The sequence below is a fragment of the Leopardus geoffroyi genome, chromosome B2, assembly GCF_018350155.1.
Source record: "Leopardus geoffroyi isolate Oge1 chromosome B2, O.geoffroyi_Oge1_pat1.0, whole genome shotgun sequence".
NCBI lineage: Eukaryota > Metazoa > Chordata > Mammalia > Carnivora > Felidae > Leopardus > Leopardus geoffroyi.
Genome location: NC_059332.1, coordinates 141,467,332 through 141,482,011, shown reverse-complemented (window position 1 = coordinate 141,482,011; position 14,680 = coordinate 141,467,332). Strand labels below are relative to the sequence as shown.

The 14,680-nt window shown below is 38.4% G+C and overlaps 1 protein-coding gene and 1 long non-coding RNA gene across 15 annotated transcripts in view; both read right to left on the bottom strand.

The window, feature by feature from the left end:
* ARID1B (AT-rich interaction domain 1B) overlaps nucleotides 1-14,680 on the bottom strand; it is a 454,520-nt gene that overhangs the window by 273,907 nt on the left and 165,933 nt on the right. For all 14 annotated transcript variants that reach the window (XM_045500132.1, XM_045500130.1, XM_045500124.1 and 11 more), the window contains one exon: nucleotides 11,938-12,048. In XM_045500132.1, the coding sequence (XP_045356088.1) occupies nucleotides 11,938-12,048 (111 nt within the window). The remainder of the gene's footprint in view (nucleotides 1-11,937; nucleotides 12,049-14,680) is intronic.
* On the bottom strand, nucleotides 1,245-11,931 carry LOC123609216. The gene is made up of 2 exons (XR_006717680.1): nucleotides 7,238-11,931; nucleotides 1,245-6,999 (listed from the first exon to the last, which is right to left on the bottom strand). It is a non-coding gene; the product is annotated as an uncharacterized LOC123609216 (long non-coding RNA).

Sequence of the window (14,680 nt, the reverse complement as noted above, 5' to 3'; positions counted from 1 at the left end):
GGAAGAAAAGTAGAAGAAATAATAAGATCCCTCATGAAATCCCTCAAGAAAGCCAGCAGAATCATTACTTTACCACACCAAATGTTGACAAAAGTGTGTGGCAGTAATGTTCTTCCCCTAAAATAACAAGCATTTCTAATATGGGACTAAATGCCACCCTTGCAGAAAAGGCTAACTTCATTTTGATATAGCTGTCAGTGCTCTTACCTTTTCAAATATCCCAAACTTCCACAATGGCAAAACATCTCTGTGATATTACACTTGCTAAAAGTATGAATTTTGCAGATTTTATAGATGGTTCTCTGAAGATAAAAAGAGAAGATAGTCTTTTCAATAACAGGCATTCTGAATATAGGTCTGTTTTCTTGTGGATTTCTTATTGCTGAGTGTGTTACAGGAAAGAACACTAATAAGCTAATCCAAATTTTATTTTTATGTTATTCCTACACCTAACATAAAATCTTAAACACAGGAGGCAATCAATAAATGACTGTTAAACGTAATTGAGTTTTTCTGGGTAAAGTGAAACCTTCTGCATTAATCGAGGATGTCAACATTTAGGCACGCTAGCTGAGGAAAGACAAATAGAGTAACTCCAAAAAAGCAAAACCACTTGGGAAAATCTGAACATATTCGTATTTATTCAAGGACACTCATAATTTTCATCTAAATTGGCAAAACAGTGTTTCAAAAGAGAGAAGGTCTTAGGTTTGAAAACTAAAGTTGAAGGGCACTCAGGTGTGTTCTAGGACAGGTGCACGCAGAAAGCTGCTGTAAAGGGATGAACTATGGGTTCACTGGGACTCCACCATTGCCAGGACTTTGAGTCCCGTTTCCTGCCATTGTGGAGTCTTTATTTTCACATCTGGGAAGTAGAGCTTTAAAAAAATCTGAAGCAAAATACGTAAAACTACACACATTTTAATAACTTATTAATATTAAACCTTTGCTCTTTATGCAGGAAGTGAAATGACAGTGCTTTAAACACTGGGAGAAAAAAAGGGAGGGAGGGGTTTAATTTTAAAACACCAAGAGAAATCTGCTCAGAGTTCATGGTAATCTCCCTAAGGCCCTATTTCCTCTGCTGGGATTTAAATGTATCACAGAAACTCAAGGTATTCAAAGGAGTAACCGCTATTACACAATAAAAAAGAACAGCTTTCAAAAATAGCATGTGAAAAACCAGGTTCCCCCGCCCCCTCGCATAGTCACATAGCCTCAAAAAAGAAAAACAAACAAACAAGTAAAAACGTGAAATTTGTATAGTAGACTCATAAATGCACATACTCAAAATAAGTTTCAGAAGAGGAGAAATCATAACGAGATACATGAAACTAAGGGATGCCCCCTCCAGAATGAAATGCAACCAGAACAAAGTCTAAATCATTCCAAAGTAAGCCAAACAAAGCCAAATAAAGTCACCTGGCCCCACCCAAGGAGCATATTAGGATATAAACTGGATTCTCCTAAAAACAAAGGCAATGGGACCAGCCATGAGTCCTAACTGAATTATATATAGTTTCATCTATTTTTGAGATGGCACTCTGTCTTACTCCATGTTAGAGCTAGCAACGCTCTGGTACAATCTGCTGAGTTGTTTACACAAACTCTGTTCCAATATTCTTCAAATCATCTCCGAGAATTTTAGTGAAATGTACAGTTATAGCCACCACTACCATTCTTTCAACATCAGTATCTATTTATGACATTTTAACTCTTATATAAAAGAACTATACAAAAAATAAGGCTTTTGGTAACAAAGATGAAGTGTTTTCTTTTAGGAGTTTTAGAATTCCAGCAGATTTATTCATAAAATCTCATAAAATCTCTGGGTTATTCTTTTCTCCCTAAACCAACTCCCACCACCACATCACCCCTGTGTTTGTCATCTCCTGGCCACTCAGCTTAAAAACCTTAAAAGCATCTATCATTCATCCCTCCCTTTATTTCAACAATTTTCTCCTCTGCATTCTCACTGCCATCACTTTTTAATAATCTGACTCAACCTCATTAGCGAGATAATACACTAACCTCTTAAGTCGTCTCCCTGCCTCCAGTGGTAATGAAGGCATTTTGAAAATAAAGGCTTTGCATAAATAAAAGGCAGGGAACAATTCACTTGTCTAGGTAACCTGAAAGTACCAGACTTTCAAAAATAGAAGATGGGGTGGGATCTGGCTTTGAGAAGACAAAATACATGTCAAGAAGGGCATGTCTTTAAAGTTCATGTAACTCACGCCTACGATATTCACTAAGACCCCTGACTCTGGGCATAGCTATTCTTTTACTAGTAGTTTCCAGTGTTAGTTAACTGAAAGTTTTATTTATGTAAACCAAGACTTTTAAAAATGGTGCTCAATAAATTGTTACACATAATTATTATTATTTTGAAGCCAAATTTTCTCCAGATACAGATAATTACAAAAGACCAATCACATACTTTTGGGGTCATTAGAAGGTGTTAACTAAATCACTGTACTTCTCAACCACCCACACCCATGGTGAAAATAAAAACTGATGAAAGATCCCTACCTTACATGAGAAATTTTTGAAAAAAAAAATTATCAGTATCAGGATACAAGTCTAAGATGGGAGCAGGATACTGCTGTGCTCGCTCATTCTGGACTTTAAGAGAAGACATTTACCTGTAGACCAGGCACAGCTTATGTACCATTGTCTCAGGGGACACCACTCTGCTTTGACAAAGATAGTAATAAAATATCAAGTAAAAGGAAGACTTGTGACATACCACTCTACCCAGATCAAACCAGGGAGCTCCAGAGAGAAGGAGGGAGACGGGAGGGAAGGAGGGAGGGAAGGGGGGAGGGAAGGGGGGAGGGGGCACAAAATGCAAGGGACATTTTTCATTAAACTGACTTGGGTTCATCAAGAACAAATGGTGGTTTTCATGTCCCTGGGTTGCTAATATTTCCATTAGTGATAAATCTCAGTTTAAAAAGCACAGGGTGCTTACTCAGTTACTTTTTAGTACACAGATGTAAACCTGGAGTGTCAGAAGTGACTGGAGTCCTCAGATACAGGCCATCAGGGTCGTCCTTACACCAGCATGAAATTAAAACCAACTGCTGATTGTTTTGGTTCAGACAATGGTCTCCACTGGGTTCCCATTGATCCAGTGGGGAAAGGCATTAGACTTTGCATTACAAAGATAAGATTTCATTGTCCTGCGGCTTCCTTTTTGTTTCTTTTTCCTACCTCCCACTTTATACCAGGTGGTCATAAAGATACCCGGTACAAGTACTTCTCAACTTTTCAAGATAAACCTTTCTCCTTCTCCCAAGACTTCCCTACACTCAAATATGTCAAAGTACCAAACTGATCCCACAGCAGGGAGAGGGAGCCCTCTGCAATCTCGGAGAAGTTAGAGACAGACTCCACAAGAAGACCTGTGGCTCTCCCATAACCTGCATAATAAAGCTATGGACTCAATCAGGCAACTCCAAATCCCTAAGTATGTTCAAAAGCAAATGGCACCCAGGGCGCCGGGGTGGCTCAGTTGGTTAAGTGTCCAGCTTTGGCTGGGTCACGATCTCATGGTTCCTGAGTTCGAGCCCCACGTTGGGATCTGCGCTGACAGCTCAAGAGCCTGGAGCCTGCTTCAGATTCTAGGTCTCCCTCTCTCTCTCTCTGCCCCTCCCCCACTCAAGCTCTGTCTGTCTCTCTCTCTCTCAAAAAATGAATAAACATTAAAAAAAAACAAAAAAGCAAATCACACCCAAAAATGGGAGGGAAACCATTGCTGGAGACGTCATTACTGAAGGGCATACGCGAGCCAGAACTTTGACAAAGATTTAGTCCTGTTTGCCATTCACCATCATCATTAGAACAGGTATCCAGGCCAAAATATATTACTTTATCACAATAAAGTCATCATTCCTTCCATATGAGTCATCATAAGCTGCTCATTTTGTTTCTGGGAGGGGAAAAAAAAGGGCAAATGATTTAAACGACTCCCAGCTAATCATTTTTATAATAATCTGATCTAAATATTTAGCCATAATATTATTTACTATCTTTCTGGTCTAATAATCAGGTACTATATAAATCTGAGAACTCTAGGAAATTAGCTATCAATAACTGAATGCTAAAAATTATATATTTAATTTTTGAATTAATGTTCTCACATGCACTGAACAGGGACAAAATGCACAAATGTATGCACACAGATTCCACTGCACAGGACCACTGCTCTGAACACTTAAAAAATTCAAACGATAGCTTGATAATGAAATAAAGTGAAAAGGCACACACACCACAATCTAACATTGGATAAAATTTAGGTCCTGTAGAAGGAGACAACAATAGTACCTGACAGCTTTTTTTTTTTTTTTTTCTTAAATAGAATGCATTATGAAGAAAAGTGGTTGAGAAAGCTTAGTCACTTTTTTGTAGCTTAAAGCTTTTTTTCCCCCTCTTTTATTCCAGGCTTAAACAAAGTTCAGTGGGGCATCAAACTGCCTGTTTTAAATTACAGTCTGTATTTTAAAATAGAATGCATGCACGGCGTGTTCCTGAAGCTAGGGGGTGGGAGTGTTATTCACGGAAAATTGAAGGCTTGTTGAGTCAATAATCTTCTTTCACACAGTAACAATTTTCAGCTAAAATTTCTTGACCCAAACAAAAGAAAACAAGACCATTCAGTTATTTTACAACGATTTAGAGAAAGAAGGCAAAAGAAAAAGATGAGGAAGAGAGAGACACTTCTAAAACCCTACATTGTGAGGGAAGAATAAAAAATTTTGCTCTCTACATGTATTTATTTCCTCTCCCAAGCTGATGGTTAATATCAAAAATAGTTACTTCCATTCGAAAAGAAAAATAAAAGCAATTAACCAGTCCACAAACGCTACTATGAGCTCCTGCTGCTTATAGAGCTCTTATTATATAACCTACATGTATGCCTTCAGTTACCTACAAAGAGGAAATTTGTAAATTAAAATCTATTTCCCACCTAACTTGGCTAGCACAAAGTAAAACGCATTCAACCCCTTACCCTGGCCATGGCTGCAGAACTGGGGGAAGCCCACTGACCCCTCTGGGTACCAGCACCCTGAAGAAAGGAGGAAGGAGGCTTTCTAGTTCAACACGCCTGCCTTCGGCAGGGTCGAATGAGAAAAGGTACCTTTGCACGTCAGTCCTGGCATAAAAACTAAAATTAAAACCCGAAGTTGTTGTGCGGCTTGGCTTGACCACCTGTCCTACCCAAGCCCCCATGCAAGAATTTCCCACATGCCGTTTTTCCGTGCTTTGTACTGAAGACAAACACGACTGCTCTCCCTCTTGTGGACAGCTCATCTGTCGGAGAGGCTCATGTGTCCAGGTGTGGTTCGGTGGCTCTTTGTGGACACACCTGGGAGTTGTATGCGCCCAGCCTGTGGGGCCACAGAGAAGGCTCCACAGCCTCCCCCAGGTCATCTGAAGAGCAGCAAGCTGGCTCAAAACCTTCCCATCGCTAATTTGTTAGGGCAAATCCTGTATGCTGACTTTTCTATCAGCCAGGAACATCTGCATTTTTCATCCCTTACTTAATGAGCCTCATTTATCAACTATAGATCATAGTTATCTTTCTATTATCAAAACCAATATCCTGCAAATCAGTTATGTTTCAGTCTCTCTTCATCTCCAATTTTGTCCAGTGTCTATTTTTTATAGTCCTCTTTCATTAATTTTTTTAGAACTGACAGTCCCATAAAATGGGTTGAAATTCATTTCCCCCATACTTTAAACGGAAACCTTTAGAATGTTATGTGAACAAGTTTGCAGGGGGTATGCTTACAGTGTTTTTAAAAATTAAACGAAATCTTTTAAAATAACATATTGCCACTAAGCAAATATCTCAGCTATAATAAATTTAGAATTATCCACTTATTTCAACAGGGCTGAAGATCTCAATTTAGAAACACTTTGCACACAAACACTTCAGTTATTTAAAAGCAAACTCTAGTTCTTTTTAAATATTAATTTATTCAAACTTTCCATATATTTAACCTGCTTTTACCTGGAAGAAATCCAAACTGGTGAGGTTTTATTGGGTATTCATTTACAGAACAAACATTTAAGTGGAAGATTGTTTTGAAAGAAGGAGAAACCTACTTTCCCGCTTCCTACTACTTCTTGCCTTGTTCAAGTATTATCCTCTATTTTCAAAATGACTGCCAATATCACAAATGTAGTCTAAGGGATAAAATTATAGAACATCACATCTTAAAGAAATGAGCCATGTTGGAAAATAACATTTGTCAAAGTCACTACCACTTTTCCTAAGTTCCTAAATTCGAACTTTCAAGTAAGGTCTTCACGTGTTTCTCTCAACCTTAATCCAAAAAGAATTAAGGTCTCCATATGGAATAGACCAGTTACTAAAATTATTTTTGAGAAGATGGTAAATCCTACGTAAGAATTCCAACTATTGCGTGTTCCACTTAAAACTTTGCCAAGATATCAAAATGTGTCTGTACCTTCAGTTTGGAAACTATGCCACTGATGAAGGGGTATCTTCAGATACTCTACCTGACAAGGCTCCATCCATCACAGAACTTCCTGCTCCCTTCCATGATTGCTCACCGGTCACCTCTTCCCTAACTCCCCAACTCCACGAACTCTACTAACATTTAGAAACACTCACAAACAGCTGATGTCGCCAGCTACACACAGGAATTATCAGTGCTTCAATACTGAAATAAAGTGACAACAACTTACAATTTTTTAAATGTTCAGAATGATTTGAGAAGGATCAATCAACGGAAGACAGCTATCCTCTTAACCTTTTACTGAAACCCATTTAAATCGAGCTCAAGATACAAGTAAAAAAAGTTTGGGAAGAGTTCATTCAGCAGCCAAACATCTAATTCTAACCTGGTAGATTTCAACTTTTGCAAAAACCTGCCACCTAACAGGTTAAGAACACTTTAACAATTTGTGTTTTCAATTGGGTTGAAAACTTAGTGAAAAGCAAAACCCAGTTAAAAAACGCTTCACCTGGGGCGCCTGGGTGGCGCGTCGGTTAAGCGTCCGACTTCAGCCAGGTCACGATCTCGCGGCCCATGAGTTCGAGCCCCGCGTCAGGCTCTGGGCTGATGGCTCGGAGCCTGGAGCCTGTTTCCGATTCTGTGTCTCCCTCTCTCTCTGCCCCTCCCCCGTTCATGCTCTGTCTCTCTCTGTCCCAAACTAAATAAACGTTGAAAAAAAAAAAAAAAAAAATTAAAAAACGCTTCACCTAGCTTTTTCTAACAGTTTCCGATTGTTCACAGGAACTGTGTTATCAAATCTACAACACTTAAAATGTCCCTATTAACATATCATCAATATTCATATATGCTGTCAAAGTACACGACCTTTTACCACTATCCAACGTAAGTGCCATTAAAGATTTAAAAAACAAACACACACAGGGTATTCTTTTTCAGGGAAGGCAGATCATTGTAGGCTCTGTTGCTAATACCTAACCCCCAAAGAATATTCTTGGTAATAACAGTTTTCCAACCATACCCTTTCAGGCTTCCAATATCCTGTTTAACACCCCCTATTTCAAAGAAAAACCGGCATTTACTACCTCCTTCCTTTCACAAAGGGCCAAAAGACATGTGTTTTATCTAAACCTCGATATTCCCTTCTAATTGCAAACTTCAACAAAGGTGCCATAAGCACTGTTCCACGCGACATTTAGGGTTTTTTAGTAAACTCTGAAAGATACAAAAATTCCTTTTTAGGTCGACCTCTTTAGATATTTCCTATTTAAAGAAGAAAGGGTCAGAAGGAGATTTTTAATGACCTGATGGGCCTTCTCAAAGTCTGTTAGAATGGGGCTGATCTTATTCTGCATCTGAGGCAAACCAAATAACGGGCCTACTATCTGAAACACAAACTGGTGGGAGGCCTCTGCGAAGAAGAAACCAGATCACTGACTGCCAACCTGAGAAGGACAGCTCTTCAGATCCCTGGAGGGGAAAACACTGTTTACTTGGAAGGAGAAAATCAAACCTTTTGTTTGTTTACTTCCCTGTATCCATGTTTATACACATTTTATTAACAACATATCTGTGCCGCACTTACTGAAATTATTATTATCGTTCCCGTCAATTTATTTATTTTTACAATTAAAAAACCTGTATTACTAAGAAAAGAATGTTTTCACACTATTTTTAGCTCAATTATCCGAAAGTGCCCACTTCTTCTCTAGAAGTTTAAGGCTACCAGGTTCAAGTCAAATGTCATTTTATAATAAAACAGTTTTAAGGAAAAACCCACCCTGCTAATACAGATACCTCATTATAATCCTTTAGTCTCAGGAGCATCAGAGAACATAGGCTCTACTGATATCAATTTGATACCTTGGAAAAAATCCCTTAAGCAATGAAAACAAAATTCTGAAACTGGAGGAAGAACGTGGTTGGAAGTTTTTACCTAAAATCTTATTAGGAAAATACTACTGAATAAACATCATAAATACTCTGAAAAGATCCTATTCTAACAGGGGAGCCAAGACAGCTATAAAAATAAGTGTAATAAAAAGATAAACAGTAAATGGCACAAGCAATGAAAATGTAACAAAAGACAACAAAAAAAAGTGTATTAAATAATATTTGGAGGGGTTATCTTAAAATAGACATTGAGATCTACTCAATGTTTATAAAATAAAGCGTTAGTAAGTTGTAGCATTTTTCTGGCCTTCCACTGTGTATTCTGCTTAAATGCTGGCTTCCTTTCATATCAATATTAGAGGTGGAAAAACTACCCAATGTGCTCAAATTTTAAGTGATAATATTCCAAGGAGAGAGAGTTCTGCAAGCTACTTTTAATATCTACTAGATGCTAAGAATTGTTAATAATGGTAATATCAAGGTATGGAAGCTAATGCAACTCAATGGGGAAAGGCTGTTGATTAAGAGGGAGAGCAGTGAGTGGACATTATTAAGAAAGATTTGTTCTGAGCTTAGGTCTGAGGGAATTAAGTGATAAGTAAATATCACTGGTCATGGCCCCAAGACAACAAGAGGACAAGTATTAATTTATGAGGTATTTGCTTTACTGTGGATGATCTTAGGATCCAAGTCAGCTGGAAAACATAACTGCGTTAGCTCCTGAAGATCACCAAGAATTTAATGACATGCAAATACAGACAGATAGCAGTTCAAACAACGGTGGGAGGACAACTTACTGAGATATCAAATTACAGATCTAGCATAAGGATACTGGAAATACCTTGGTTTCTCATAATGGAAACTGAACTGCATAACAAACATGCTAAAGAAAAGATCACACATACAGAAAATATTACAAAATCTATCCCAATATAATCAGAAAGATTAAGAAAGGACGACTGGAGAAGTTCCTTCTTAATAGTCACATATATAATAAACGAAGACTTAATCATACGGTAGAATCGTATACCACATTTTTTAAAATGTAAAGGGAAGACCCACAACTTAGTTCCAAATTATAAGCTACAGGTTACACATACGATGGGTTGCCTTTAAAAGACAAGATTTGTATCACTGACACATGAATCAAAAATGCAGCATAAATCTACAAATTACCCAACAGCAAATTCAGATATAATCACAATATAGTTTCATGGTACCTACAGTATCAACTTAGCCAAGTGGGAGAACTAAACTACTTAAAAGAGGTAATACTAAAAATACATGATATTAGAGCCATGGAGAATACCAACAAATCTTGCCCCCAAACTGTGATGACCTTAATTGTGTATAACATAGCTAAACACGCGTTAGTCAAGCCTGTACGCAAACTTTCTACACAAACGATGCCTGTTAAAAGAAAAGTGGCATGCTAAAATCCATTTAAATAGAGCCAGTTTTCGTTTTGACAGGTTGGCAGCAGGTGCGGGAGGGTGGTGGCTAGGTACACCAGCTGATCTATGGTTTGTCCTTCATTCAGTAACTGACACTTCCATATACTCACCACAAAACCAGGAAAGTTTGTTCTCTAAAAAAAAGCTTAGTGAAATGTTATTGCATCAATCAGCATCTTATTTACCTGTGAGTTAGTTACAAAAACTGAAAGAAAATACCAAACGGGGCATTTCTTTCTCTCTCTCTCTCTCTTTTTTTTTTTTTTTTGTTAGCACATAAGAAAATTTGTGTCATAAACAACTAACTGTAAATCCTCTTACAAATTAGACACGGAAAAGATGGAGGAAGAAAGCAAGTCATTAAAAGTATTCAAATAGAACAATTCAGAAAAACTTGGGACTATTGATGAACAGATCGGTTCACTTTCCGAAATGCTGTCAGCCCCCTTTTCAACACTCAGCTTAAAAAGCACCGTCCCAGAGCCCGACTCTTCCATCGGGTTTTCTGGGACTTCCGCATTTCATTCCCTCCCTAACGGTGCTGCAGAGCCAGCTGAGCGTCGACACTCCCTTTCCGTGCAGAGCCATGAAAAGCAGCACAGCCTAGTGAACGACTCCAAAGTTCCAGTGGATACAAAGAAAGCAGCACGCCACCAACTGTTCTTCTAACTACGTAAAAAAAAATCTGTATCGATTTATAGCAGCCTTTCCAACCTGCAGCACGGCACACATCACATCACCAGCCAGGGGCACCCCTACGAAGCTGGGCTTCTCTAAAAACAATAAAAAGCTGGGGGAGGGAAAAAAGTGGAATTCGTTGTCCATCTGCTTCCCGTGAGTCCACTGAAATTTCCGAAAACTGCAAGCTAATTTCCAAATATCCAGCAAACATTACGTTTGTCAGCGCTGCTCCCCTGCATGCGTACACACGCGTACATGCTCACCAAGCTCAGGCGTCCGCTAAAGAAGAAAAGCTTACAACGCAAGACGCAGAACCCATCACCTCTCCTTCTTTCGAAAACCAAGTAACTAGACAGTGAGCACCCCGACGTCGACTAGAAGATGACCACAACCGATTTCACCCACCTCCCATCACGGATGTAAAAGCTAAAACATTACGTCAAAAACATGTTCATCGGCTTCAGAGATACTCTACACCCTGCGGCCAGCACTTACCTTCTTCTCTAAGGCTGCACATGACTTAAAGACGGGTAGAGTATGCATGGCTAATGTCACGTAGAACGCTGATTACAAATGCTAGTCCTCGAACGTTTACAAGTGATAAAATATTACTTAATGTAAAACATTGGAAATTCAAATTAAAATCCTGGCTAGCCTGAACTCCCATCTTAAATGAAACTTAACAAAAATGAAGCAATAATAATTCTTCAAATCAAAATATTTTAATAAAAAAGAAATATAAAAACTGATTTGCACAGATGTACTCTTTTAGTTTATAAGGAAAACCTCATTTGAATTAGGCTATTGTCCATTAAAAAAAAAACAAACAAAACAAAAAACAAGTTCTTTACAGGCATCAACACGATTCCCTATAATCTAGCCACTACCCTAATCAATATATATCTCCATCCCCATACTGTATTTGCTGGTGGAAATAAAGTCCGCCTTTTCCAAATTTAAACTAAAATGCTTTCTTTTGGGTAGAAAAGGACTGGGTGATTTCTCATTACATCTAGCCCCAGAAGCTGGGATGCTACCACCGGATGCTTTATCTCATTCATCATCTGTGATCATTTGCCAAGTGGGAATTTCTTCACGTTCAACCCTTGTACAGACACCTCTGTTCTGTATCACTACAGAAAGCAACAGGCTAGGCAAAGCACAACTGTACAAGAGAAACACCTTTCTGCCACAAAACCCGTCAGCTGAGTAATAAACCTTGCAAATGGACCCAGAGATACTTCCAGATGAAAGAGACCTATCCAGAATAAAGCCCTAAAAAATTAATAAATCACAAATACATCTGACATCTAGAAAGTTCTCCCCTGAGTCTTAATATAAAGTAGAACAAGCAAAAGTAACAGGTCTTTTTAAAAATCTTTAACTCATTACATTTCTAAATCAGCACATTAATGTCTTACTGGTAAACTTGATGGTCTTTCTTGCTGTATTAAGTTCAAGTCTTCGTGGTTAGGTTTTCCAGGAGCCAAAGGAGGTTGAGACCTAGTTCCATAGCCTTCCTGAGACATGTCCTAAACAAACACAAATATAAAGCACTTCATAAATATCTCAATGAAGTTGTAACCAAAATGAAGCAAAGGCTTATCACAAACTATCAATTTATATTGCATTTAAGCAGACATAGAAATATGTTCTAGCTATCATGTAACTTTATCAAAAGTAGAAGCAAATGACAAAGCAGTGAATCGTCAAGAGCAAAAAACATTATATACACATATGTATACATATACGTGTGTGTATACATATATGTATATATACACACACAACTAAATTTATCATGACCATACAAACTAAACGCCATATTTGAGTTTTGCAGGAAGGTAACAGTCAGTAAAAGATGGAGAAGGAGGTAAGCTACGGCCAAACTCTCTTTAAACCAGAGCAAACCAAAAGTTCGTGTTATTGTTTAATTCTGATTTGAGCTGAGCTGCCTTTAGCGTTACCTTGAAAATGTTACCATAATTAATGAAAACTTTATTACCAACGGACTTTTAGTATGTCCTCTCGATAACCCACAAAACAACATCATTATTAAGCTCACGGTATCCTGGGGTTTCTACAAAACCAATAAACGCTCATGTACAGAATTCCATATGTTCACGTGGCATAGTTTCCAGAGAAGCACAATCAAGAATAAAACAGCAGTAGGGAAACAAAACACACCCAGAAAACCTGCTGAGGTCTGAGAAACTTATCATTAACATGGCCTTTCTGGCATCCTGTTGAACACTTTTCCAGGAGGTATTCAGCATGGTTTCAGTATTATACTGAAATACTATTATAGAAACCAAATACCACACCACACCAAACTTACTGTATACCCAATCTCTAGCTGTTTAACTATGTATGCTCAGCTACTAAACACTCTATCACCATTTGCACCCAAAGTCAAACAGCAGCACAGAATGTAAAATACTTATTACAGCATGTCTTAATTGGCGCTGAAAGCTGAAAAACCAGTTTCTGATGGGACAGGGAAAAAAGAATGGAAAATACCACTTAAAAGTAAAATTCTCTCCCTTTCCCTGTCAGTGTTCGTATTAAAGAAACATTATATACAACTTCTACTTCTCCTGTTAAATCCTCAAAATACTACTTTAAAAATTCATGTTTATTAGTTGAAATCCTATAAAAAGCTTCTGCTGCCCCACCCCTTTCTCACACAGTATATGCTTAAAATTACATGGTTTCTTAAGCCAAGAAACTTTGGACCAATAGCTAGTACTACAAAGTATACAAACTGTACAAACCAGATTTAAGTAGCCAAGCACTGGTTTTAAACAGGCTCTGTGGTAAGAGCATGCCTACAATACAGCATTTCCCAAGCAACCCTTCTGTCCTTTAAATAAATCTACACACACACACACACACACACACACACACACGCGCGCGCGCACACACGCGCACACACACACACAATTAATCAAAATATCTAACCTCTAAAAGGAATGCATTATGCCCAGTCAGTACTATGCTTTTGTAAGAGAGTTAAATCCCAGTTGTCCAGGTTTTAATCTGGTAACAGTGAGGTGAGGCCTCAGTGAGCACATGCCATCCAGGACACCCAAAAGGGTCTCTTCAATCTGGCTGCCAGCAGAGGGGAACAATTGGGCTGTGGGGGACAAAAGCCAAGGCTGAAAGATTATTACCGCTCTCGCTGCCCACCCCCCTGCCCCCAGCACCGGCTCTTCCGGACCCCAGACCTCCACTTGTCACACAGACATCCCGCTGGGTGCCCTGCAGGCGCCTTTAGATGAACAGCAAGGATTTCAAATCAAGTGGGGCACAAGGCCTCCATTCAGGGCCTTCACCCTGTTACAAAAAACCCCACAAAGGTGCTGGACAGCCTCACAATGGGCAAACAAATGAGCAGACCCCCCCCCCCAGTTCCTCAAATACACGCGTGTGCGCACACACACTTTATGGGCAGTGCTCAGACACTTTTTCCTTTTTTCTTTTTTTTTAGTAAACTTCAGTTAAGAAACAGGAACAGGCTCACATGCCCTATGCTTATTAGCCTTTTAAATTTTTTTTATTTTCTCTTTGTAGCTAAATGAACTGATTTTTAAAAGAGTTGAAAGAGACCATTACAGCGGTAATGAATACACATTTCAATTTCGATACTGTCCCCTCTAAAATAAGCAGCACTGAACTAATAGACTAGGAAAGCTATCAGAAAATTTTACTATGGCCTTGCATTTCACTTTTTAAGGCTTTAAAAGTTCAAAATAATTAGATCCCACCAAAGTCTCAAACACTATTCCTAACCACAAGAGGCTTTCAATTATTAAATTCAGTTGGAAATAAAACTGAAACAAAATTTAGTGAGAATGGCTGAAACGGGAGCTTGTTCTGCCTCAATTTGTGTTGAAACATAAGGAATAATTTAACTGAGGAAACATCCAGAAAAGGTACCAAGGTTTAACCTAAAACAATCATCATCTGTATATAAATCAGCCTGGGACTATAAAGTCTACATTTGGCAGCTTTAATAAAGATAGAAAGGCTATATTCCATAACAAACCTGAGCTTTTTCCCCTTCAGAGCTATATTTATTTTCTAGTATGTACTTATTTTCACCTCAAGAAGAGTAGTAGTAATGAGTAATTTAATAGACAATATAAGAGGGCAATGTCAGTATCA